Source organism: Ogataea polymorpha (assembly GCF_001664045.1).
Source record: "Ogataea polymorpha strain NCYC 495 leu1.1 chromosome Unknown OGAPOscaffold_4, whole genome shotgun sequence".
Classification (NCBI taxonomy): Eukaryota; Fungi; Ascomycota; class Pichiomycetes; order Pichiales; family Pichiaceae; genus Ogataea; species Ogataea polymorpha.
The window spans coordinates 955098-979931 of NW_017264701.1; the positions used below are offsets into that span (position 1 = coordinate 955098).

Consider the following 24834-nt stretch of genomic DNA (forward strand, 5'->3'; position numbering starts at 1 on the left):
CCAAATTCTTACGGGTGTATAGATGTGCGACGTCAAATTAAAAAGTTGAAAATATTGTCGAACCTCTTGTCATAATGGTTCTCGCAGATTTAGGAAAGCGGATCAACAGTGCGGTGTCGGAGGTGACGAAGGCCAGCGTTGTTGATCAAACGGCGGTCGACGGTCTTCTGAAGGAAATTTCTAACGCGCTGATTGAGGCAGACGTGAACGTCAAACTGGTGCTCAATCTTCGAAAAAAGCTCAAATCGACCATTGAGCAGGAGGAGAAGCCAGGTGTCAACAAGAAGAAACTGATACAGAAGGCTGTTTTTGATGAGCTATGTGATCTGGTTGACTGCAAGGAGACGGAGCTTTACAAACCAAAGAAAAAGAAGACAAACGTGATTATGTTTGTTGGTCTTCAAGGTGCGGGTAAGACAACCACATGTACGAAACTCGCCGTGTACTACCAAAGAAGAGGTTTTAAGGTGGGAATGGTGTGTGCAGATACCTTCAGAGCTGGTGCTTTTGACCAACTCAAACAGAATGCGACAAAGGCAAAAATCCCATACTATGGTTCCTACACGGAGGCAGACCCTGTGAAAGTTGCTTCTGACGGTGTTGAAAAGTTCAAAAAAGAGAAATTCGAGATCATCATTGTGGATACGTCCGGACGTCATCGTCAGGAGTCAGAGCTGTTTGCGGAAATGATCCAAATTGGAGAGGCAGTGCAGCCAAATCAGACGATTATGGTTTTGGACGCCTCGATCGGTCAGGCTGCAGAGTCTCAATCGCGTGCCTTTAAAGAATCCTCTAATTTCGGAGCCATAATTCTCACCAAAATGGATGGACATGCCAAGGGCGGAGGAGCCATTTCTGCAGTGGCTGCTACGCATACTCCGATTGCATTTATCGGTACCGGAGAGCACATTAATGATCTAGAAAGTTTCACTCCTAGACAGTTTGTGTCCAAGTTGCTGGGCATCGGTGACATACAGGGTCTTATGGAACACGTCCAGTCGTTGAATCTGGACCAGAAAGACACGATCAAAAACTTCCAGGAAGGTAAGTTCACGCTGAGAGATCTCCAAACGCAAATGAACAATATTCTCAAGATGGGTCCATTGTCGAAGATTGCTCAAATGCTACCTGGGGGCATTGGCGAGATGATGAATCAGGTTGGCGAGGAAGAAACTTCCAAAAGATTCAAAAGAATGGTCTACGTGATGGACTCAATGACAAAACAAGAACTTGATAGCGACGGAGATATATTTGTGGACCAGCCAAGCAGAATTGTGCGAGTTGCGCGTGGATCCGGAACGTCTGTGACCGAGGTCGAGGCAGTGTTGATGCAGCAGAAGATGTTTGCCAGAATGGCACAGACAACCAAAAGTATGCAGCAAGGTGGAGCCAACCCAATGGCAGGCGGCCGTGGTGGAATGTTCAATCCGCAGAACATGCAAAGAGCGATGCAACAGATGCAGTCGAATCCATCTCTCATGCAAAATATTAATAAGATGATGGGAGGACTAGGCGGAGGTATGCCCGACATGAGCCAGCTGATGGGTGGGGGCGGAATGCCAAATCCTCAAGAAATGATGAAGATGATGAACACTCCAGAAATGAGGCAGATGATGAACAACCCGGCCATGAGACAGATGGCTCAGAACTTCCGTAGAGGTATGTAAAATTGTGGCTAATACATGTGTGGCTAGTACTTGGACTCTAAAAAAAAATAACGGCAAATAAGAACGCTTGTTGATAAGATTAAATAACAATGTTGAGACAATTGCGCCCTTTGGCTTTATTTGCCAAGTCCCGTCCTTTGACCAGATCACTTGTGTCTCTGCGTTCCACTGGTATTTATAGATCTCAGGTGAACAGAACCCCTGTGGCTTTTTCGGCCTCACGATTTTCGATTCGCAAATATAGTGTTTTGGAGGAGGAGTCGCAAGCTCCAGTGGTTGACTTTTCGAAGGTCAAGGAATTAGTCGAGAAGAAAGATCCTGACAACGTTATTGTTGATGTCAGAGAGCCAGAAGAGTACGCCAAGGGCCACATTCCTGGTGCCGTTAATATTCCAGTCAATTCGAGTCCCGGTGCGCTAGGCCTTTCTCCAGACGAGTTTGAGCAGACTTTTGGATTTCCAAAGCCGGATCCATCCAAGACCCTGCTTTTCTACTGTCTGGCGGGTGTGAGATCGAGCATGGCCGAGGAACTTGCTAGCACTTTTGGTTACGGCAAAAGACTGAACTACGTTGGCTCCTTTTCTGACTGGACGGAGAAAAACGGTCCGGTCGAGGTTCCTAAGCAATCTGAGAAACCCCAGGAGGAATGAGTGACTTGTAATTACAGAGACCTGAAAGCTGAAAATTATAGTTGCATAGGACATAGCCGGATCATTATAACTGTGTAAGTCTAATATTATGCGAATTTGCGAACCGGGTATCAATAGTTGGCTATAATTTGGCCAATTCTGATCGTTTCATCAAACACTCTATCGTCGTCATTAAATTGGAGCGCGAGATTGTCTTTTCCATCAGAGTGCGGTACGTGCCACGTTAGGTGACGACACCGAGTCAGTAGGGCTTGCTCCTTGTTCTACAATAAAAGCTGAGCAAAATTGACATAACGAGAGAGTTACAATTTTCGAAATGCTGCTTCCTGCCGGCGATGGAGTCACCTGCGTTGTATTCTCCACTATGCATTGCTGCTGATCTGCAGGTATATTTCTGAAAAATAATATTTTACACCGTAAACCGGGGCCGCATAGAGGAAGTAGCAAACTAAAAATCAAGTCTCATTAAGTTTCTTCATCATGACTACCGAATCGAAGGTTTTTACCCAAAAGGCGCTGATTGTGGCATCGTTCTTGCTGTCAGGTTACGGAACATTGTTCTTGTTCCTGTTCAGCCACTTTGGAAAGCACTACAAAACTCCATTCACTGGATTTTTTGTTGTCACTGACATCTATTGGTTGGTGACAATGTTGCTCCAGGTGTTTTTTATTATCAAAGTCTTCTTCGACAAGACTGTTGCAGCAGAGAACAAAGCTGCGATTAGTGAAATAGTGGGCCCTCACTTCGCCATTAACAACGCGCTACATTTCCTTTGGTGCTACTTCTTCCACAAGGAGAAGTTTGCCTTGGCTGAATTGGTTCTTATCATCAATTTGCTGAACCTGTTGGCCCTCTACTTCACACATCGCACTGTTGCCATCAAGAACGTCAGCGATTGGCTCACTGTCCACTTCCCAGTCACTGCTCTGCCCCTGTCTTGGACCATGTATGCCATATTTTGGAATGGAGCTTGTTTATTCCATTCGCACAACAAGTCACTCCTGGCACGTATTTTGGCAAACGTGTTAGTTTGGGAGTTCCTAGTCGTTCCTCTGGCAATCTTGGTTTTCTACCAGGACTGGTCCATTGGTCTGAGTACCAGCTTGCTGATGTTAGGCCTTGGATTTGGCCAGCTTTTTACCAAAATGGTTGCTTTACAATGGCTGTTTGCCTTCATTATTGCAGCCGTCAATTTTGTGGTTTCGGTGGTGATCATGTTCGGATCTGGTTTGAGCACCGTTAACAGGGAAGAACAAGCTCCATTGCTGAGCTGATCTACTTGTTTGTCTCCATAGGCCGGATCATTTTCTCTATCATCTCTGTGTGTACAATTTGTCTAGGTTTGTTGTAAGTGGTCGATAAGAACTCCAGCATTGCCGGATGGGCCACCAGGCTTGCGTAGGTATCTCTTTTGATGTTGCTGATATACTCAGTTCTCGTTGTATCCTCATTTCCCAGTCCGATATGTTTGCTTTTGAGCGCTTCATAAAGCTGCTTCTCCCTTATCTTATCCGCCTACAAGTTAGAAGTCACGATCTAAACACGTACCATATCTTTAAAATGAGATTATTTTGAATTATTTTTTTTTTCAATCGTCAATCATCATGACTGAGGAAACTCCCAAAGTCGAGAATGCTTCTGCGTACCAATACACGTGGAAATTTCTTGACGAGCAAGCGGTCTCCAATTGGAAACAGACTGTTGAGAGCCTGACGTCGCGAATCGTTCAAAAGGATATTTCGCCGAGCGAAGTATTCTACGAGATTGTTACTTGTCTGAACGACTTCAGCTCAAGAATCCCCATCAACAACCTGACAAATCTTGTGAATACAATCATTTCCACAATCCCAAACGTGAAAGAGCGACAGGAGCTATCGGTGCAATTCTTGCTGATCTTCCAGGCTAGCAATCCCAAACCTCATCTCAACGCATTCATTCAAGCTGTCAAGATCGACAACCAGTTCAAAAGACAGTATCTAGACTTTTCAATTCTTAAAAATGGACTGTTCCCCGATTTCAATAAATGCTACTTCAGTGATGCCAGAGTGAATGACTATGGCGTAGTCACGTACTCCTCGCTTCACGAGTCAAGCGAAGGTTACTCAAAACTGGCTGTTGAACTCATCGGCATGTTTTATCAGGAAGATGCGCTTTGCAAGATCACCTATTTCAGCCGCATCATTGAGCGCCTGATCGGCCATTTTAGACTAGATATCACTAGATCGTTTCTGCTGATGCTGAGTATATTTGCGTTTTACCTTGACGAAAACGAAGAACTGGTCTTGCAAGTCATAAAGAACAGCATATTCACGTCCCAGCAGTCGAAGACGTTGCAGTTGGTGGTGGTATCATTTCTGTTGAATGCGGATACAAAAGAGAAGGTTCCGTTGGAACTGAAACTGATTACTTTTTTGATAAAGGAAGGCATTCTTGAATTCCATTCAATCTACAATTCTTTACAACCTTTGGATTTCGAGTCTGATGCCAATTTTGCTCTCAAGCCAATAAAAAATACAGAAATTGATAATCTATACGCTCAGTATAACGAAGAACTGAAGGAGAATGCTTTCAAAGCTACTGCTTCTGCTCTTGCCCTGGCAGCTCCACTGGTTTTGGACGATGATGATGATGACATGGGTGAGTCGTCGAAGACAAGCAGGGCTGAAGAGCCCCCTGTTCCTATTGAAAGAAAGGTCACAGTCAAGGAGAAGTCGCAATACATTGCCAAGATCAAATTCCTGAAATACATCCTGCAGTTGAAAATGTACGACGAAGCGCTGTTCATTTTGGTCCAACACCCGTTTTTGCCTCTGATAGATGAAGAAGTTTGCAAACTAGTGAATGACCTCGCGAACGAAATTATAACCCCATACTATAACACAATTGGTATCACAGGAATAGGAAAGCCAAGCCTGGACACTTCCTTGAGACTGGTGGAGTCTTTTGAGGATCTTGTCAAATTTTGCCATCAGTTCCTCTGTTTCAACGGCGTGAAGGTGGCCAGGGATCCGGTTTTATTCACGAAGCTAGTCCGACTTTTGCGATATCGGCTACAGAACGGAGCAGATCGTGACCAGATATTGCAGCTTTACCGCAAGTTCATCTTCCCGTCACTTTCATTCGCCAATAATGCTTCCGTTGTGAATGAAGCCTTTTCAATATTGCTTGACTTCTACCCGCTGGAAACCCGTTACAATCTATACGGCGAGTATCAGAATGTGATTGCCAAGAACGATCTGGAAATCAAGCAGAATTTTGATATTGCAGAAAAGAAAACAAAGGATATCCTCAAAAGACTCTCCACAGCAAATGGAGAAGCCCTAATGCGGCAATTGACCAGGACGGCCTTTGGTAACCCGTTGGCAGTAACTTCGACATTTGTTAATCATATTGAAAGTTATAGCAGCTTGAGTGATTTAATTGTGGAAGCATCAAAATATTTCGGTGCTTTTGTCTGGGATTCCCTCACTTTTCAGCTTTGCAACAAGCTCAATTCAAACAGGCAGGCGATGCAAGAAGACGGACTAAATTACATGCAATGGATTCAAAACTTATCGTCCTTTGTCGGTAAATTGGCCACATCTAGACCTGAACAGTTCCAACTCGGACCGATCCTGACTCTTATCACCAAAAGTCTCAACAATGGATCAACAGATCTGATCATTCTGGTCAATGAGATTGTCGGATCTATGAGTGGTATTCAGCACATCAACAATTTAACTTCCAGGCAAATATTCCTGCTCAACGCGGAAACAAGTCTTCAAAAGCTTGTTTACATGGTGATCCAAGACAAGAGAGCAGATTCGTTTGCAAGCTCGCGGAAATTATTGGATACTCTGGTAAGTTTAGACATTCTAGCGGAGCTGTTCATTCTTCTTGCCAATCTCCCAGATAAAACGGTCTACTCGCCACAAGCACCGCTTAAGATCTTAAACCGTCGTTGTGACGAGCTCAACTCCTTAATTCACACCTTCACGACAATGGTCGACGAGAATCTCTCGACAAGTATTTTTAAGGAGAAAATGATATCCTTGGACACTCTTATCAAACAGTTTCGCGTTCGTCCTGTTTGGGCTTTTCAGATCTGGAGACGGCATCTGAGCAGACAGCTGAAAGCAAATCCGGACTACATCGATGAGCTCGAAGCTACTTTATGTGCCGTGTTGCCACTTGACTGGGACGCCGTGAGCGCCAGCTTTTACGCCGACTTCTGGCTATTATCGCTCTACGATATCTGCTATGAAAAAATCTCTTATGGAGAGGAGTTAGCAAGCATCAAATCGAAAATAAGCATGCTGAACAAAAAGCTGGCTCTGTCTCGCAAGGATAAAGATATTCCAAAGAAAGAATTGCAAAGACTTGAACATGAACTTGGTCAACTGCATCAAATCTCGACCCGTGTGAGACACGATGCAAGAAAACACGAAAACAACTACCAGGCCACCATTTCTCGTATCAGGAATAAGAAAGACCAATGGTTTGAAGATGTCTCAGACGAGGAAACGGTCTCCAAAAGTACCAAACAAATCTTGGAGCACTGCTTTTTGCCAAGGATGGTTCACTCTCCCTTCGATGCAGTGTACTGTGCAGAGTTTTTGTTCCTTGCTCATTCGTTAAACACTTCTGGGTTTTCGTTGGTTTATGTTCTGAACGAGCTTTTCACGTGCAACTTCCTCCAGCCTACGCTGTTCACCAGCACCACCTTAGAAATAGAGAACCTGGGCATTTTTTATCTACATGTCTTGAAAGAACTCAACACATGGAGGCAGGACGCCAAACTGTATGATAGCAAGGCGTTGGGAAAGGAAGGAGCCTCGGATCCTTTGCTTGCGGGTTTGAAAGTGCCCGGTGGAGACCATTTGCAATTTGAAGAGTTTAGGAAGACACTTTTCAATTGGCATAAATCGCTGGAGAAACGAATTCTTGCAGCCTTGGATTCCGAGCAGTATACTACGCGGAACAATGCGATCATCTTTTTGAAGAACCTTCTCGGAGAATTTCCTGTTGTTGCAGATCATTCGGAGGTCCTTACTCGCAAACTGGCCGCCATATATTCTTCAGACTCCAGGGAGGACATCAAGTTGGCTTCTAATGCGCTATTTGTTCTGATCTCGTCCAAAAAGGCCTCCTGTGTTCAAACCTGGGAGTTCTATGAAATGGATCCCGAGGAAAAAGAGAAGCTGATGAAAAAGAGAGAAGAACGGCTGGCCGCGGAGCGCGCCCGCAAGGCCGAGCTAGAAAATCAGGAGAGAGAGAAAAGAGAGGCCGAACGCAAGGAACGTGAAAAAGCAACGCCAACTGCAAGACCGTATGGACTAGTGGGCCTGGAGAAAAAAGTGAAGCATGAAAAACAAGAACAGACACAAGAAATGGTTGCGGACACAGATGCTTCAACCAAGAATGGTGGCACAGAGGACAAAATGGAAGGTATAGAGACCGAAAAAGAGCAGCTGGAGGAAAAGAAGCCGGCCGAAGAAAAACCAAACGAAACAGCTTCGGAGCCACCAAAAGATACCGAACCGAAGAGTAAACCATCTTCGAGGTCGCCTACCCCCGCCGTTCCACTGGAACCTCAAAGCACCACTAACAAAACTAGCACGCCTACCGGTCCGTCAAGCACAAGTTCGTCAGCGCTCCGGGCTCGTTTGGAAGAAGAGAAGCGGCTTCTTATGCAGCGACAAGCGTCGACTACTGCCAGCTCTTCACCGTCGTCGTCGTCAGCGTCTCCATTACCACCTCCGCCTCTTCCTCCTCCATCGAACCCTCCTGGACGTGGCTACAAAGGCAGTCGCGACTATCGACCTCGAGAATTTTCGACACACAGACAACCGAACAATAGCGGGAGACAACCTACGCCAGAACATGAGCATGATCGAGCATCCGGTCGTAAAAGACGGTATGATTCCCGAGCCCATGAAAGGAATAAGCGTCAGCACTACTAAACACTTTGTAATAATTTAATTTACCTGATTGGCTGATTTGAATAAAATGTATTGCAAGTCGCTCAGCGGCGTATCTTATCAGCAACTTGTCCAGGTGCGAAGTAAAAAAAAAAGCTTGAAGTCATTTATAAATTAAATCAAATTAGTTCGACGATGGCCTCCAACGACCGGAAACCTGGCGTTTCGTCGCTCACCAAACTCATGAATGAGCAGCGGGCTCAGCCTCCTTCTTCTCAGACAGTCAGGATAAACAGCACAGAGGTTCAACCTACAGACAGCGATTTCCAGAAAACCATAACAACCACTATAACTTTGGAAGGAGTATCCCCAGAAACCTCATATAGGGAAGATTACATAGAGCCGGTCTCACAGGTACAGGTTTCGCCAAAGCCAATAGCGTCAACTCCACAACAGCCATACGCTCTGAGACCTGCCAGCCTACAGTCCAACAGTGGACTACCCGGCTCGCTGTCCAACACAATCCCTTACTCGGCTCCTGGTGGACACCCTTCACTTTCCACTTCTGTTCATAGCTCGTCCACGTTTCTTGGCTCTCCCGCTGTAAATTTATCGAATGGACAGCTAATTTCGGCTACACAGATTTCGTCGCCGGCAATATCGTCGCCGAAACAGCTTGAGCCAAGATTCATCATTTCTAAGCAAAAAGTTCAACAGGTCCAGGAGGCGCGCGCCGCCGCAGCAGCTGCAAACGGGACTTTGAGCAGTTCCAGATCAAATACATCACTCGTTAACTTCTTCTCTAAATCCAGAAGAAGCACGGCAACGCTGGACCAGTTTTCGTCGTCTCCGCAACAGGATCAAACCGGACAGTCACCCTCATCTCAATCAAGTGCGGAAAGCGTCACCAACGGAACGGCGCCCGGATCTCGTCATTCCTCGATGGCCGACTTGCGCAGGTTTTTCCGAAAGTCTGTTTCATTGGGCAACGGCCAATCTGGCGTGCCTAGGACTTCGAACTTGAGTGCTGGCCTGAGTGTCCAGCGTCAGGGTTCCATTTCGTCCATTCCCCAAATCCAAACCACCACTCCTTCGTCCAGTGTCACCTTTAACGGTCCTTCATTTGCTGGGTCAGACACCGTGCCGTCGTCTCCGTCGCAAGAATACAGTACGTCACCTTTGGATTTCAGCAAACGGGTGCCTTCGTCTCCAAGCTTATCGAGCCCTGGAGGATCTTACTTCAATATTGCACAGACCCCGTTATCTGTTGGTGGAAACACCACGCCGCAGATTCCTTTTAGTAAGCGGTACAGTAAATTTGGAGAGAATTTGGGCGCCGGAGCAGGTGGACAGGTGAGACTGGTCAAACGAGTTTCCGATTCTAAAGTCTTTGCAGTGAAAGAATTCAGAGCCAAGTACCAACACGAATCGAGAAGAGACTACATTAAAAAAATCACCAGCGAGTACTGCATTGGGTCCACCTTGAAGCATCCAAATATTATCGAGACTATTGAAATTTCTTATGAGAACGATAGAATCGTTCAGGTCATGGAATACTGCGACTACGACTTGTTTGCCCTTGTGATGTCAAATAAAATGAGCCCTGAGGAGATCAATTGTTGCTTCAAACAGATCTTGAATGGTATCCGGTATATTCATTCCATTGGTTTGGCTCACAGAGATCTCAAGCTGGATAACTGTGTGGTGTCGAAAGAAGGAATTGTGAAGCTTATCGATTTCGGCTCTGCTGTGGTTTTCCAGTACCCATTTTCAAGCACGCTGATCGAGGCCCAGGGAATCGTTGGTTCCGACCCATATCTTGCCCCTGAAGTTTGTGTCTTCAACAAATACGACCCCCGCCCCGTCGATATATGGTCAGCAGCTATCATCTACTGCTGCATGACTTTGAAAAAGTTTCCGTGGAAAGTTCCCAAGCTTTCTGACCCTAGCTTCAAACTATTTGCATCCAGAGAGCCAGGTGTCACTTTCGGCAATCTGCTGAGACGAATGCCAGATCCTCCGAGCTATGAAGATCTAGAGAATAAACAAGAGTATTCCAAAGAAAAGGGAAAACACCAAGAAGAACTGAACACCGTTATCCATCAGGGGGAGATGCCTACTCCTCCTCCATCTGCCTCCAACTCTAATGAGACACATGATAGTGAAGATCCTCTGAAGCATACATCCAACCTAATGGGAGAACAACGTTTGCTGAATGCGCTTGCCCCAGAATGTCGTCCAATGATTGGACGAATGGTGTCGCTGGCGCCTGCTTGCCGTATAACGATAGACGAATGTTTCAACGACCCATGGTTGCAATCAGTCCAAATGTGCACCTTGGTCAACGACGAGTGCGAGCATAAGCTGGTTCCATCTGCGGACCACGAACACACCCAAGTAGACCAAAGTATAGCTCATATCGCCATGCTCGAGAGGAAGAAGAAAGGCAAGAAATGACTAGTGTATTCTACAATCTTTTATAAACTATTATCGACCTTTTTTTTAGAAAAAATTAAGCCATCAGAAAATGTCGAGACTGTAAATATTTTTACTTATTTTTCATGTCCAGCAAAAACTCGTTGATCAAACTTATAGTGGGGGCTGGCCAGGCCGCACCAACTCCACCAGTCGGTCCAGCTCTTGGTTCCAAGGGTGTCAAGGCTATAGATTTTTGCAAAGAGTTCAACGCAAGAACGGCCCATTTCCAACCAGGAATACCGATCCCTGTGAAAGTTACTGTCAGGCCGGACCGGTCTTTCACGTTCGACATCAAAACTCCAACTACTGCGTGGATGCTTATGCAAGCTGCTGGAATAGAGAAAGGGCAACCAGGACTTAAAAAGTCCCCTATCAAGCTGAGTCTCAAACACGTTTACGAAATTGCCAAAATCAAGCAAAAAGACGAGCAGCTGAAAGACGTGCCTCTACAATATATTTGCAAGAGCGTTGTGGAAACAGCAAAATCCATTGGTGTCCACATTGTTCCGTGAATGTTGGAACTATTTGTACATAGCGATCATGAAGAGGTCGAACACGACTCGATCTCGTAATATACATATGCGAAATCACTCATCTAGAATTCCCGCTCTTGAATCTCTTTTTGGATTTTTCGTTCTTAGCAGGAGACCTTCTCTTTCTGTCTCCAATCGACTTGTGAGTGAGTCTGGAGTAAAAGAGAACATACGCACTCTCATCGCTCAACGCATCCCTGGCTTTGATCTTATTGATGAACTCGTCGTCATATGTAGCCCAAGATCCATCTGGTTGTCTGCAATGGGCTATATAGTGCCCAGAAGACACAGAGCGTCCCTGATGAACTATTACCGAGCTCAATTTGTATTTTGTCGGAGAATTCATTGATGTTGTATATTCTGATAAGTCCAAGGTTTCAGGATACGTCACGTTGGCTTTGACTTTCATTGACGAGGAACCATTGAAACGGAATCGCTTGAGATGGACTGTCAGCGTCTCCGGAGCACGTTCAATGGTGGAAATTTTGATCGCATTGGTGGTCTTCTTACAATTCTCGCATGTGTATCCCGACTTGTCCTTTTTGTCGGTCTTCAAGAGTTCAGGAGAGAAAAAGTCCCTGATAGAGTTCTCCAAGGAGTACTTATAGGTTGGCGGTGAGTGGGGCGGTTCAGGAAACTGGTTCGACTTTTCGCCGTCGTTGGTTTCCATCGATTGAGAACTTGAATTTTGTGACTCTGAAGCTTCGGGCGTTTGAGAACGGCTCCTTCTTTCTTCTTGAGCGAGCAAGATTTTCTGTTTCAGAAAATCGGAAAGCTTGTTTTTCGCGTCGGGCTCACTGGATTTGGCGGCTTCTATCTTGTTCTTGAGTTCAAACAGCTGTTGAGGATCCAGCAAACTACTGTTTCTCTTTTTCACGTTGTCCAGCCCGAGAGATAAGTCATAAAACTCCTGAGCAGTAGTGGATATATGGCCACAGTTTTTGCAGGTGACCGATTGGCTAAGGAGCCCTCCAAAAATGTCATAGATTATGCTTTGGTTGAGTTTGACACCTTTTGGAGTCGAGTCTTCTTGTAAGCGAGACATAAGCGACATGAAATACTCGTGGGAGTCTTCTTGCTGCCACTCCGACATCATGCAATTGATGTCCCCCAGCCGTTTAATGAGACGTTTAGGATTGATTGTGCGCACTTTCTTTTCGCCCTTATTATCCAGCTTGTACATTTTGGCAACAGTGTCGGCCAAAATTTGCGTGACAGAAGTTGGACTAATCGAGTCCTTGTACTTGTGGTTGTGAACATCGACAAGATAATGCAGAACAGCAGGAATATGACACATGGCTTGCACTGCGGAATTCATGTAGCAGGTCACGCCATGGTTCAACAGTCCCAGGGGGCCTGGCTTGTTTCTAAACTCTCTCCAAGACTTATATATCCTTGTCGAACCATTTGACCCCCTATCATTGTAGTTTTCGTCGAAATCATAAAATTCCGAGTCGTCGTACTTCGAATGCACAAGTTCCCCTTTGATTAAATCCGCCGGATCCTCGGGAGAAGTCGGCGGTGTCTCTTTGCTCTTTGACGAAATCTTGAAGTCCTCGTCTTTAGTGTTTATTTCAGCTTTGATCTGACGTAAAGCATCACTATCCAGTTCCTCATCTTCCTCGTCAAGTCCCTTCTGAGCATCTTCTTTCAAGTCTCTTTTCAGCTGCTCCATGTCTTCAGAGTCCTCATCTGACACATCTGAAAAACCAACGGAGCCTTCATCCTCATCATCTTTTTCGTCGGCCGTCTGAAAATTCTCGTCGCTGCTTTCTTCATCATCATCATCTTTTTCTTCTTCTTCTCCGGCCGCATTGGTGTATTCGCTGTCGGAAAGCACCGGCTCTTTGCTGTCGTTCTGCTGCACCTTTTGTTTCTTGAGTGGTTTCTGCTCGAGTTCTTTTCTTTGTTTCTTAGAAAGATATCTTTTACCAGTGTAAAGAGCTACCGCTTCAGCCATCGATTTCGGTCTTGGCACCGTGTCCTCCTTTGATGGCTTTGAAGTGGAGAGATCGTCTATAGGCTTGAATCCCAAATTCTCCTTTTTGCGGAGTTTGGAACTTTTGAAAGCAATATATGTGGATGGTCTCATTGCGACTTTATCTGGGTGCTTTGCAGGCTGAAAATTCAGGGGACTAGCTAGTATTCTATCCACAAATGGAGCTAGTTGACTCTTTTGCTGTGCTGGTATATTCTCCTCAGACGAGATCATGAATTCACAGGATGGATTATCTAGCCTACCTTATCGAACGAGGGTTGGAATCTGTTCGTGCTGTATAGGCGCGTAGTTGCGACACGCTTTGTTCTGCAAAAAAAAAAAAAAAAAAAATAAGGGACAGGGTAACCTGTGAAAAAAAATTCGATAAGACTTTCTAGTTGGCCCTTCAGAAAAACGGCAACTCGACGGACGTTGATTCAGCACCCCTTAGACACAAAATGCAAGTGATCGTACCTTCTGATCTTTTATTCAGTTCAGAAAAGCGGGTATCTGACTATACCGGTAGCAGACCCGACTTGATGGCCGATATGTGTAGATTTAAAAGAAACAAAATAAAATCTGTATGACAAAGAATCCGACTGCCACCGGGACTGAGTTTTTGACATGAGCGACGCAAAAAAAATTTTTGGGAGGAAACACTGGGGACGATCGGCGTGGAATTAGATAACTTAAAATCTAAGATAATAGCTACACGTCCCATGAGCATACATTTCTTGATCGCGCTCAATCGACAGGGAAAGCTGCGCATTTCCAAATGGTACACCAGTGTTCCCGATAAGCAGAAAAAACAGACTATACTAAAGGTGCATAGGCTGATTTCTTCGCGAGATCATCAGAAACAATCAAATTTCGTGAATTTCGAAAATCAAAAGCTTGTGTACAGACGATATAATGGTTTATTTTTCGTGATGGCAGTTGACGTGCAGGACAATGAGCTGAGCTATCTGGAAATGGTCCATTTGATGGTGGAAGTGCTGGATAGCTACTTCAATAACGTGTGCGAGCTAGACATCATCTTCAACTTCTACAAGGTATACCAGGTGCTGGACGAGATGTTTTTAAGTGGAGAATTTCAAGAAACGAGCAAACAGGTTGTGCTGGACAGGCTGCACTACCTCGATAATTTGGAGTAGGTGAACGAATATGTCTGTTTATTTAAGATTAAATAAACATCCTTTATATTATATATGCTGCAATTGAAGCTGCGCATTTAGTTGCCCTTTGGAGCCTCCTTGTAGGAGACGCAGGCCTCCTCACCCATGGCGGAGATGACGGTAACCAACAAGTCCTTGCCCTCGTCGAAGTCAGCTTGCAGCTTGTCACCCAACTCACCCTCTGGGGCCTTGACGTCATCCTTGGTCTCACCATCGTTGGTCATCAAGTTCAAGTAGCCATCGTCGATGTCCAACAGTTGGTACTCAGTTCTGGTGACGAATGGAACCTCCATGTTGTGGGTAGATGGAGACAGATCCTCCAACTTCTTCTGGGTGAAGATGTCAAGGGCAACCAAGTGAACCTTAGCGTGACCGTGCTTACCAGTCTTGGAGGTGGACATGTCAACAATCTTACATGGTCTGCCCTTGATGACAACGAAACCGTTCTTTCTCAATGCAGAACATTGCATTGGGTAGGTCAAAGAGGAACCGGCGTCAGCGGTCTCGAAGGTGTGCTAGACGGTTAGAGTACGGAAAGGCGGCTGTCGCATGGCTAGCTACTTACTTCTTCTTCAGCCATCTTGATAAGTTTTTAACTAAGTTGAATCAAAAGTATTCAAGCAATACATTTTTTTTTCAATTTGGGACCTATTCGTCTTGGTACACCAAGAAAATTTTTTTCCTTAATTTTCAGCGAAATACGTACCAGGTTTTACGCACTCTACCGGGCATCGGCCGGGCGGATTCCAAGTCCATCCCGGAGTAAATACTGGTCCAATGCATGGTAGGGTAACCAGCTGTGTTTTTCCCTTCTATTCCATACACCATCAACATCAAATACCCAGTTGAGCTAGATCGTCGTCAATCTCCTCCTGCGTCAGTCCCAGCGGTAGCTTGTATTCTCGCACCAGTGCGAGAGAGTAGTTTATGTTCCACATGTCCGTGTCACTGTCGTGCACACTCAGCAATTCTGCCGTCGAGGGCCGTTGGCTTCCATTTCCTCGGTTTTTCGCCTGCTGAGACTCATGTGCCATAATCAGGTCTCGTAGCACCTTATTCTTCTTTTTGCCCTTCGCCTCTTCCTCTTTGCGTCTAATGACGGCAGCCAGCGTAGGCTCCGTGGTGAAGTGCTCGGCCAATTGCTTCAAGTCGCTCTGGTCGGCGATAGAGGAGTCCGAGCTACCAATCACATGTGTGTGGTACGTTCTGGAGTTTGGATTGGTGACCATCTGGAACTGCTCATCTGTCGATACTGGTGTCATCGGATCCAGAACAGGCTCTTTGCTGACTGGATGTGGTCGTTTCTTGTGTCTTGCATCCTCTTTCGACTGCTTGCTGATTCTCGACGACGAACGCAGTCCAGAAACAGAGGCCGACGACGAGTAGCTGTCGTTATCCGACAGCTTTTGTTGCTCCAGTTCCACTTTCTGCTTCTTTTTAGACGGCGGAGCAGGCTCCTGAGGTTCTTCCGCTGACGCGGCTAGTGTACTTCGCCAGAGCCGCTCTGAGTCTGCGGTAGCAACATTGAAAAACTCGGCGTCCTCTCGTTCCAGCAGCTGTTTCTGTTGTAGCAAGAACTTTTTAAGCTTGCTGAGCCGCGTGGTGTAGTCGAGGCATAAGGCGCTGTATATCTCCATTGTTTGGCCAACATATTCGTCAATAATCTGTTTTCTCCGGTAATCCTTGTACAATTGTAAACGAAGGATTTCGTAATCGCGTTTTTCCGCCATGTCACGTTCTAGTCCCAGTAGTATCTTGTTTACGCGATGGCTGCGTTTAGAAAATGGTTTTTCGATAGTTTTCGTGTTGGATATGAGGTTCAGCTGGTTCGTGTATTCTTGGCGCAGTTTTTCAACGTCTTGGCCTGTGACTTCGGCCTCATAAACCTTGAGCCCTTCAATCAGCTCCCGTTCCTTCTCCGAAAGCTGCGGCCCCGATGCTGAAAAATATTCCTGCGAAAGCAAACACAGCTGGAAAGCAGCCAATTTGTCTCTGGGGTTCAACGCTGGGTTGGCAGGAAAAGCCATCGGACCGGCATTTCCAACACCATAGAGCTGTTGCGGTTCGGAAGTCGGCGAGTTGATCAGCTGCGCAATCCTACTCACCTTCGCGGGGCGAGGACTGTGATACTCTGGAGCCGTATAATTTTCGGTGTTTTTTTCGTCGTCTTTGACAGGGGTCTGCGAAAATTGCATCGGTACCAAAAAACCTTGTGGAGACATCATCACCGGTACGTATCCCGGGGGTATGATGGGATATCCTGGGAAGGGGATGAATCGTGGGATTTCGAGTGGCCCGTCCTGGCGGTTCCGTCCAAGATTTGGTTTTTCGGGAGGCGTTTGTGGAGGTAACCCGTCCCCGGATTTTGATTGTAATAAGGTTTTCATCACGTGTTTGTTTATGGACATGAGGTGTTCTTGATGTGTCTGTGCCAATGGGATTTGTTTCGGCGATCGCGATTCCTCAGGAATCCCTGTTGTAGACACCGTGTGCGCTGTTGACACGGTGGGCAAAGATCCCAAGGTGGACAACGACGGGAGCGGTTGGCCAGTATTGGGCTCACCAGCAGACACAAATGGTCTCTGGTAGTCGTTGTAGTTTGGAAATGGGAGCCTTCTGTCCATTTTCAGGATGTTGAGTATGCGATACACTCGAAAATGGCTTTGAATGGTAGCAGGGTTCCGGGTAATATAGTGCTGTAAAACTGTTCGGAAAGAAGCGCAAAATGGTCGTTATTGAAGGCTCAAGTGACAAAGCTGGCTTCTCCGGCCTCTCTTTTCACTTTAGGTCCCTAAGTGTTTTAGCGGGTTCGTTCGCTTGGTAGCAGACGGTAGCACGAAGCGAAATAATTTTTTTTTTGTTGTTTGGTAGCAAAAACGGAATTGGTAGCACCAACGACGGAAAAAAAAAGAGAGAAGAGAACAACGCCAAAGATTTACATGTGGCGGAATTAAGCTACAAGTTTAACTACCCAAACTGCGCACACTCAGCATTACAATGCCCTAAAAAAAACCGATTCTGTTAATTGCCAAATCGTCTACAAAGCTTCAGTGGCAAATGACTCCTGTCGTAGAACTGACAAATGGCATAAAATGTGTGGTGCATTCGGGCAGTATATCATAAGATTTGCGTTTGCGGCATGTTTGCTGGTTCCGATATCCCAATTTTTAGTCGTCACATGTTGACGAGAAGAGGAGATCGTGCGCGAACCACAAATGCAAGACCGCAGTCACCACTATAGTCTAGAATATTGGTTATTTCTATATAATAAATGAAGTGGAGTATGGACAGTATCGATATCCTCGAATCTAAGGGTTAGTCCAAGACATTAATTAATATTGCAGCATAATAAATTCTAGCAGCGTAAAATGCGCCAATTATATATATACATCAGTAATACTCGCGACCAATATTTTCAAAATTGTAGCTTCGGGTAGCTATCTGGGGTGCGCGTGGCACATCCTCGGAACGGAAGTAACGTTTCCACTGTTTAACGGTCCTTCGTTTAGCCCAGTCTAGCGATTTTCTCATTCCCGAATCAGTACAATCGATGTACTCTAAGCGGGCTGCGGATTGCGAATCAGCCACCATTCTCTGAATTACAGACTTCTCAAGCCAACAAATAGAGCAAAGTTTGATAGTGCGCAGATTTCTCAACTTATTCAGCTGTTTCCAGATATCGTCAGATTCAAGCTTCACACAATCTGTATTCTCCCAGTCTATCTCGCGCTGAGTGTCCGACCAGTAAATTGGCTTTTCTGACTTGAATCTAGATAACATGGCATTTTCTTCTGCTCTCTTGCGCTGGTCTTCCTCTGTGTCTAGCAACAGAGAACGGTAGCCGATTACAGGGACCGGCTTTATTTTACCCTTGGACGTCTGCCAATTGAAGTATTCGTAATCTTTCATCTCAAAATCGTTGCTACAAGAGACACCAGTGAGGTCCACGTCAACGAGATTCTCACATTCCTGGAAAATGTGCAATAAGTATCCAATCGGAATATCTTTGGAATAGCAGTACTGGCTCAAAAATCTGTTTTGAAGTGGATGGGGAGTCGAGTATGGTTGAGTTTTCTCGCCAACCAGCGAATCAGGCTGCGTCAGGTAGTCGAGGTCACTAACTCTAGGAGGGAACTTGGAAGTGGTAGATTTTGTCAGTTTGAGATCGCTGTACCAGTCTGAAATCTCAAAGGTTGTGACTGTACCCGAGGAAGCACTCTTGAATACCTGCTTCAAGGAGTTTCTGAAAGTATGTTTTTTCCTCTTAGTTCTTATTGGAGAAGCGGACAATGTGCGCGACGAATCTGTTTCGCAATCCTCGTTCTTGGAGAATAGCGAACCCGTGGTAGAGTTTGAAGAAGCCGACAGTTTGCGATCTTTCATTTCAGGTCTAGAGCTCCGTGATGACCGATAAGTCTGTCCAGTAAGGGTGCGCTGCTGCCCATATAAAGGGTGGTTTCTGTATCTCCAGTCTCTCCAGCCAGCAAGTATGTCTTTGTGGTTAGAAGCAAAAGGCATTGCATCGTCACCATCTTGTGCAAAAATGTCATAAAACCGGAACGCATTTTCCTCCAACTCTAAGCCAGGATTTATTGTCGACAAATCGATAGTCTTTATCATGAGGGCCAATTCCTTGCTATTGTTGATGGTGTGAACCAGCTGAGCCAGCCTGTATGTGGATGAGACGTATGGATTCTCGTAAAGTACAGGCTTGACACTCCCGTTCAACCTTTTGTTCACATAGAGGAGATATACCAGCGATTTCTGGTCATCTCTAAGATACGAGATCACCAACGTCAGAATCTCATCCGGGAGATCCATCAAATGATGTGCACTCAAATTGGTAGGCTTCCTCAAACTGGCAACCGAGAGCGAAGATCTCAGTGATTTCACTGACAGTGTATCAGAAGCCGCATCCATGATACGCTTTCTTGTGTTCGATAGTGGCGTAAGCAACGACCGGTACTTCATCTTGATATTCGATTCCGGCTTCTTCTTTCTAGCAAACAGACTGCTGAATTTAAACTCCACAGACCCTTCCACATACTTATGGCTTCGGTAGTCAAATGTTCGGTTGGGGTTCAGCAACGACCGATAAGGGGGAAGATACCTGCTGAGCTCGTAGTGCTCAGGACTCCTATTGGGAATAGAAGAATCCGGAATGCTCACTACTGAATCAGTTGACAACATTACCAAAGGTACACAAACCCTCTATTCTAGTGTCTTGTTATTTTCAGTTACTATATTTGCTTTAATTACGTGATGAGGCTTCGCGGTGAGGGACCCTTGCCCGCACAAATATGTGGCAGGTGCGAGGTGTGCCAATTACATTTCTTTATCTATAAAAAATCGATAAAGCTCGAGACGTCTTCTTCACAGATGCCTGTTTCTTGCTCATGCAGGTTCAGCCACGTCACAGAAAGGTGTTTTGTGCGTTCAACCACTTCTGGGATGGCTCCTTGTGCCACTAGCAGGCACACTGCGTCGTAGCCACCAGCACCAGGCACCACTCCGCCCAAAACACCGTTTAGCGACATGCAGTAGTCTAGCAGTTCAGTCTGCTGGTAGGGCTCAATTTCGGCACCACTCTCCAGCGTCATGATTTTCATGTACTGGCGAATTCCTTGGATACTGGAGACAACGTCGCTGAAGCCGCTTTTGTTGCCTTCCACTAGACTTCGCAGCGACAATTTGTACGTTTCTGGCTGGCTTTTGCTGAAGTCTTGTAGCTTTTCCAACGACTCAACGAGACGCATGTTGTACGAATTCAGCTGCGTCCACACTTCCAGCGATCTTTCAGGCTCTTTTTTCCTCCACTCCAGAACCTTGGAGACCAGCTTAGGGGTTTCGGACCCGCCCACAATGTCCCCCATGAGCAGTTTGATTCCTGGAGGCAAACAGCACTTTGTGTGTTGTATCTTCCAGTCTGTGTTATCGACCAATTGCACCAAGTCCTCATTTCTGCAAGACTCTAGGACTCTGTTCACCAGCTGTGGATCGAATCTACGATACACAATCGAGCCAAACGTTGCAGCTGCCACATCAAACCCTGAACCAATTTTCCCCTGGGCATGACAATGAGCAACCTGAGCAAGATTATGGATCCTGGTAAGCGTGATTTCGTTTTTCACGTCAAAGTTATCGCTGAAACACGAGAGCAGAGCCGTTGTCAAGCACACAACCAGACCCGCACTCGAGCCCAGTCCGGTTTTTGCCACCTTGTATATTGGCTGTGAGTGGTAGTAGAAGGTTTTGAGGCCTGTTTTAGAGGTTTTCGGGATGGAGTCTTTCTGCGAGTGGTATTCTGGGTCAGAGAAGATGGTGATGGTGATACGCTTATTCTGTTTTGGAGTCAAATACAAGAACAAAATGTCTATCGTGGACTTCACAAAGGGATTGTGGCGGCCATGTGTCTCCTGAGTGAGATCAGGTCGGGAAAGATCTATCTTGTAGCACCATTCTCCCTCTGCGAATTGGGGGGATTTGACACACACCTCGGTGTATTCCCCGGCTTCTTTGTCCACATGGGCATGGGCATACATTCTGGAAGACAGAGCAATCACGAATGCTTTGTATTGCGGATCCAGAACCAAATAGCCTCCGGCCACAAAGGCCTTGCCGGGAGCACTAAACATTGTCAACGATGGGAAAAAAAAAAATCGACGCGTCGGAACTTTTGCAGCGGTTCGATATTTATTTCCTCTACTAAAGATGGCAAAAGTGGGCCACCTAATCGTTCTGATCCACGGGTAAGTAGGCTCGGAAGAAGCGCCAATGCTGACAATTCAGTATGTGGGGGGTTTCCAGCCATATGGACATGGTGGAACAGGTTCTCCAGGAGTGTTTGCAATCTAGCGAAGACCGAATCCACTATTTAAAGCCCTCGTCTTTCGGGTCCTTCAAAACCTACGACGGTATCAAGGTTAATGGAGACCGAGTGATCAAGGATATATTTGATGCGATTGAAAATTTGAAGAGCGATGAGGATGTGGAAGTCAAAAAGATCAGCGTGGTGGGATACAGTTTAGGGGGGCTGATTGCGAGGTACTGTATTGGAGAACTGTATGAGGTTGGCTTTTTCGACCGCATCGAGCCTACAGTGTTCAGCACGTTTGCATCGCCGCATCTTGGAGTAAAATTCTTCAGGACATCTCGGATTCTCGACAAGGCGATGAATTTTCTTGGTAGCAGACTCGTGGGACAGTCGGGAAGAGACTTGTTCATTTACAAGTCTGATCTGCTTCCACAGTTGGCAGACAAAAAAAGCAAGTACTTCAAAGGTTTGTCCCTATTCAAGGTCAGGATACTGCTTGCCAATGTACGCAACGACAGACTTGTCAGCTTTGCTACCTCGTACATCTCCAACTACAATCCGTTTGAATTTTGGGAAAACCTGGAGATCAAATATGTGGATGGGTTGCCTTCGGCAAGGGTGCTAGGCAGAGAGTACCCGGTTCGAGTTATAGATCTGAAGGGAACGATCTACCACCCAGAATTGAAGAAGAGTGCAGAAGTTGACCATCTTCAACGAACCCGCAATGTTGCCATTGGAGTTATGATGATGCTCCTGCCGTTTGTTCTGCCGGTGATCTTTGTGGCGAGTGTATTTGGAACTGTGAAAAGTGCGATAAGGAAGTCGCTTCTCCAGGAGTTCGACCACGGAGGTGCCTGGAGGACTTTACAGGAGCGATTGGAGGGCAACAAAGCGCGGCACCATAGCCAAAAAAGAGAGCATGAGGACCCACTGGCCGAGGCAACACAGGAGATTGTCGAAAACACACTCCAGGAGCTGTCTGCTGAGGATCAGGGCGATAAGGAGGAGTCATCGACAGACTCGGTTGCAGGACCCGAATCACTTATAGATACAAACCCGAAGCAGGTTGAGTTTGACGCCGAAAAGGCTGCCCAATGTGTCGAATCCTTGATAAAAAAGATGGATGTTGGCCCGTTGGCAGAACTTCCCTTGACAGACAAGCTCGAACCGCTGCCATACGATGATAAGCGCACCTTGATGTGTGCAAATTTGAATGAGCTCGACTGGATCAAAATACCCGTCTACGTGAGATCTCTCAACGCTCACGAGGGCATTGTTGCACGGCGTGGGCTCAAGAGAACAGCAGCCGGCGCTCCGGCACTGTATCTCTGGGGAATACTCTTCAAGCAAAAGTCAGAGTGAAATACCTAGTCTAGATGTTATTTACACAACTTGCTAATATCCTTTTTTGCGCTATTGTAGCGTAACGTAGTTGGCAGGGAACAGTCCTCTTTCGCCATTACAGGATCCCAGCCACCAGTCTTCGTCGACCTGCTCGATTTCTGTAATGATATCCTGCTCTTTGAAACTGATTTCGTTGTCCTCCGTAGCGTCATAGTCGTACTCTGCGACGGCAGTCAACCCTTTAGAAGTTTCTGGTTCTGGTTCTGGTTCTGGTTCTGGTTCTGGGACCTGTTCAGCAGCTGGTTCTTCGTCCTTTTTCTCGTTCAGGACAACGTATGTGGCAGGGAAGAGACCGGTTTGGCCAGCAGCATTGGTTCCGAGCCACCAGTCCTCGTCAACAAACTTGATGTCGACAATAACCTCACCCTCGGCGAATCCAATCTCGTTGTCTTCAGCTGCCTCGTAATCGTACTCCGCGACTGCCGTTGGAGCTGCCGATGCAGCAGCAGCAGGACGTGGTGTGGTAGGAGGAGAAGGCGCGGACTTATTTTCCTGTTCTGGCTCAGTTTGATTCTCTTCTTCCTCTTTCGCAACAGTCCTGACTGGAGGAGGTGGGAACGAGGATCTCACTGGAGGAGGAGGAAATGCTGGCTTAGGCTCATCTTCAGTATTCAGGGCCTCCAGGTTGGCCCTGATATCGTTGACATGCACGTTGATCTCTTCTTCAGACACAGCATTCACAGGTTTGGAATCAGTCTCGACGTCCTTGAACTGTCCTTTCTTTTCAGCCCAGAGCTGAGCTGGGGTCTTGCCGTTAGTGGCCCCGAAATTGCGGTTCAGGCCAGAGGAGACATGCTCGTCCCTCTTTGGAGGAGCACCGAAGGAAGGTTTCGAGCCAAAAGATGGCTGGACAACCTCCTGGAATTTGGAAGCAACAGAGTTTGTCACTTTTGGTTTAGGTAGAGAAGACAGACGACCGTCTCCCAGACTCACTGAAACAGTGGCCGGTTGCGAGCTGGTCGTTTGTGATGGACCCTTTCTCAGCGTCTCAATGTCGACCTTTGTTGGCTTGTATGCTGAAGGAAGAGTCTCCAACGGCTTTTTGCTAAAGTCTCTCTCCTGGATTTCTTCTTCTCCACCCCATTCATCGTCTTGTTCAGCAGGCTTGGCTGAAACAGGAGTGGAAGCCGGTCTTAGAGGAGTGCCTATAGCAGGCTTGGCGGGTGCTGGCTGTTCTGTCTTGGCAGGCTTAGGAACAGGCTTTGGGGCAGGCTTGGTGGTTTTAGGAGCAGAAGACTGTTGCAGCGATTGGATGGAATACCTGGCACCGGAAGCATTACTCACAGTCTTCAGCAGGTCGTCCACGTCCAGGTCGTCAGGATCTCTAGCAGTCACCTGAACGTGGTAATGCAAGATCCTGCCGACTTCGGCCACGTTATTTGAAAACGAGACCTTGCTTTTCAAAGGAGCAGAATCTGGACACCAGCCAAGAAGCAAAATCTTTTGCACGTCAGAACCGTACGGATTGACACGAATGTAACCGAATTGGACTGCTCCTTCTTCAAACTCGGTCACAAACTCATTGATGTCTCCGTCGCCTTGGACAGTAGGCTTGAGAGATGAGTCTTGCTGGGTGGTGTAAATGACATAGGACAGCTCACCGGAGATGAGTTTGTCGTAATTCTGCTTGATCTCCTTGCTGTAAGTGGCTAGGTCGAGTCTCTCCATTGTGCGATTTACGGAATTAACTCCCTGTGTTTTTTGTTATGAAGTTCATTGGTCCTCCTCGCACCCAGCCCTAGTTGGGTTTGCCGTGCATCTGTACACCACCACAAGCGAGGACCCAATCGATATACGACCAGCCTGCTGGCGCGGTGCGGCGGTTACTAGATCAGAGCCAGAGTCTACAGCCATCGTATTTGATAATTCGATGTGGCTATGATGCCCTCCAAGATACTCCAATTTTACTCTGCTCCGGCAGCCATCAAACGTGATATATATAATTTTTCATCCTTGCACCGTACTACGCGTATGAATACCATGACCTCTGACCGCATTCTTCGCCACGAATCCGCGGTCCCTGACCAGTTCAACAGATCCGACGCATACAGGCTTCCTCCTGGTACACGTACGTACGCCAACCAGTTCAACAAGATCTATAGTCAGCGCGTGAAAAAGCTCAAGTCGCGTTGTCTCAAGCGCGCCAATGCCAAGTGGAAACGGGAGACAATCAACAACACCAGCGTGGTGTATGTGAACAAAATACTTGATATCAAGAACATGACGCCCTGCTA

General features: G+C 46.4%; 14 protein-coding genes across 14 annotated transcripts; 8 read left to right on the plus strand and 6 right to left on the minus strand.

The window, feature by feature from the left end:
* Window positions 1–74: 74 nt before the first annotated feature.
* Window positions 75–1699, plus strand: OGAPODRAFT_82715 (uncharacterized protein; the record flags this gene model as incomplete). The annotated part of the gene is made up of 1 exon (XM_018356636.1): window positions 75–1699. One exon carries the CDS (start codon window positions 75–77, stop codon window positions 1665–1667), a length of 1593 nt encoding a protein of 530 aa, XP_018210849.1. The 3' UTR covers window positions 1668–1699.
* Window positions 1700–1948: 249 nt separating this feature from the next.
* Window positions 1949–2272, plus strand: OGAPODRAFT_41532 (uncharacterized protein; the record flags this gene model as incomplete). The annotated part of the gene is made up of 1 exon (XM_018355419.1): window positions 1949–2272. A coding segment is annotated over one exon (324 nt), but the record flags the coding sequence as incomplete, so codon positions are not given.
* Window positions 2273–2814: 542 nt separating this feature from the next.
* OGAPODRAFT_82716 (uncharacterized protein) lies at window positions 2815–3816 on the plus strand. Its single transcript, XM_018356637.1, has one exon. The coding sequence runs from the start codon at window positions 2966–2968 to the stop codon at window positions 3590–3592; it is 627 nt and encodes a 208-aa protein (XP_018210851.1). The 5' UTR covers window positions 2815–2965; the 3' UTR covers window positions 3593–3816.
* Window positions 3817–3922: 106 nt separating this feature from the next.
* OGAPODRAFT_76794 (uncharacterized protein) lies at window positions 3923–8260 on the plus strand (the record flags this gene model as incomplete). Its single annotated transcript, XM_018356229.1, has 1 exon — window positions 3923–8260. The coding sequence occupies one exon, from the start codon at window positions 3923–3925 to the stop codon at window positions 8258–8260; it is 4338 nt and encodes a 1445-aa protein (XP_018210852.1).
* A 153-nt stretch (window positions 8261–8413) lies between these two features.
* OGAPODRAFT_76795 (uncharacterized protein) lies at window positions 8414–10714 on the plus strand (the record flags this gene model as incomplete). Its single annotated transcript, XM_018356230.1, has 1 exon — window positions 8414–10714. The coding sequence occupies one exon, from the start codon at window positions 8414–8416 to the stop codon at window positions 10673–10675; it is 2262 nt and encodes a 753-aa protein (XP_018210853.1). The 3' UTR covers window positions 10676–10714.
* Window positions 10715–10779: 65 nt separating this feature from the next.
* OGAPODRAFT_94336 (uncharacterized protein) lies at window positions 10780–13198 on the plus strand (the record flags this gene model as incomplete). The annotated part of the gene is made up of 1 exon (XM_018357516.1): window positions 10780–13198. The coding sequence occupies one exon, from the start codon at window positions 10780–10782 to the stop codon at window positions 11206–11208; it is 429 nt and encodes a 142-aa protein (XP_018210854.1). The 3' UTR covers window positions 11209–13198.
* OGAPODRAFT_88502 (uncharacterized protein) lies at window positions 10820–12682 on the minus strand. The gene is made up of 2 exons (XM_018356901.1): window positions 12028–12682; window positions 10820–11961 (listed from the first exon to the last, which is right to left on the minus strand). Exons 1-2 carry the CDS (start codon window positions 12545–12547, stop codon window positions 11288–11290), a joined length of 1194 nt encoding a protein of 397 aa, XP_018210855.1. The 5' UTR covers window positions 12548–12682; the 3' UTR covers window positions 10820–11287.
* A 728-nt stretch (window positions 13199–13926) lies between the features above and the next one.
* Window positions 13927–14361, plus strand: OGAPODRAFT_24472 (uncharacterized protein; the record flags this gene model as incomplete). Its single annotated transcript, XM_018355273.1, has 1 exon — window positions 13927–14361. One exon carries the CDS (start codon window positions 13927–13929, stop codon window positions 14359–14361), a length of 435 nt encoding a protein of 144 aa, XP_018210856.1.
* A 46-nt stretch (window positions 14362–14407) lies between these two features.
* On the minus strand, window positions 14408–14897 carry OGAPODRAFT_16638 (eukaryotic translation initiation factor 5A). Its single transcript, XM_018354565.1, has one exon. It carries the CDS (start codon window positions 14850–14852, stop codon window positions 14439–14441), a length of 414 nt encoding a protein of 137 aa, XP_018210857.1. The 5' UTR covers window positions 14853–14897; the 3' UTR covers window positions 14408–14438.
* Window positions 14898–15024: 127 nt separating this feature from the next.
* On the minus strand, window positions 15025–17006 carry OGAPODRAFT_76798 (uncharacterized protein; the record flags this gene model as incomplete). Its single annotated transcript, XM_018356231.1, has 1 exon — window positions 15025–17006. The coding sequence occupies one exon, from the start codon at window positions 17004–17006 to the stop codon at window positions 15216–15218; it is 1791 nt and encodes a 596-aa protein (XP_018210858.1). The 3' UTR covers window positions 15025–15215.
* Window positions 17007–17725: 719 nt separating this feature from the next.
* OGAPODRAFT_16640 (uncharacterized protein) lies at window positions 17726–19575 on the minus strand (the record flags this gene model as incomplete). Its single annotated transcript, XM_018354566.1, has 1 exon — window positions 17726–19575. The coding sequence occupies one exon, from the start codon at window positions 19570–19572 to the stop codon at window positions 17773–17775; it is 1800 nt and encodes a 599-aa protein (XP_018210859.1). The 3' UTR covers window positions 17726–17772.
* A 131-nt stretch (window positions 19576–19706) lies between these two features.
* On the minus strand, window positions 19707–21023 carry OGAPODRAFT_88509 (uncharacterized protein). Its single transcript, XM_018356902.1, has one exon. The coding sequence runs from the start codon at window positions 21015–21017 to the stop codon at window positions 19722–19724; it is 1296 nt and encodes a 431-aa protein (XP_018210860.1). The 5' UTR covers window positions 21018–21023; the 3' UTR covers window positions 19707–19721.
* Window positions 21024–21193: 170 nt separating this feature from the next.
* On the plus strand, window positions 21194–24274 carry OGAPODRAFT_94342 (uncharacterized protein; the record flags this gene model as incomplete). The annotated part of the gene is made up of 1 exon (XM_018357517.1): window positions 21194–24274. The coding sequence occupies one exon, from the start codon at window positions 21194–21196 to the stop codon at window positions 22556–22558; it is 1365 nt and encodes a 454-aa protein (XP_018210861.1). The 3' UTR covers window positions 22559–24274.
* OGAPODRAFT_16641 (uncharacterized protein) lies at window positions 21409–24274 on the minus strand. Its single transcript, XM_018354567.1, has one exon. It carries the CDS (start codon window positions 24266–24268, stop codon window positions 22610–22612), a length of 1659 nt encoding a protein of 552 aa, XP_018210862.1. The 5' UTR covers window positions 24269–24274; the 3' UTR covers window positions 21409–22609.
* Window positions 24275–24834: the final 560 nt, after the last annotated feature.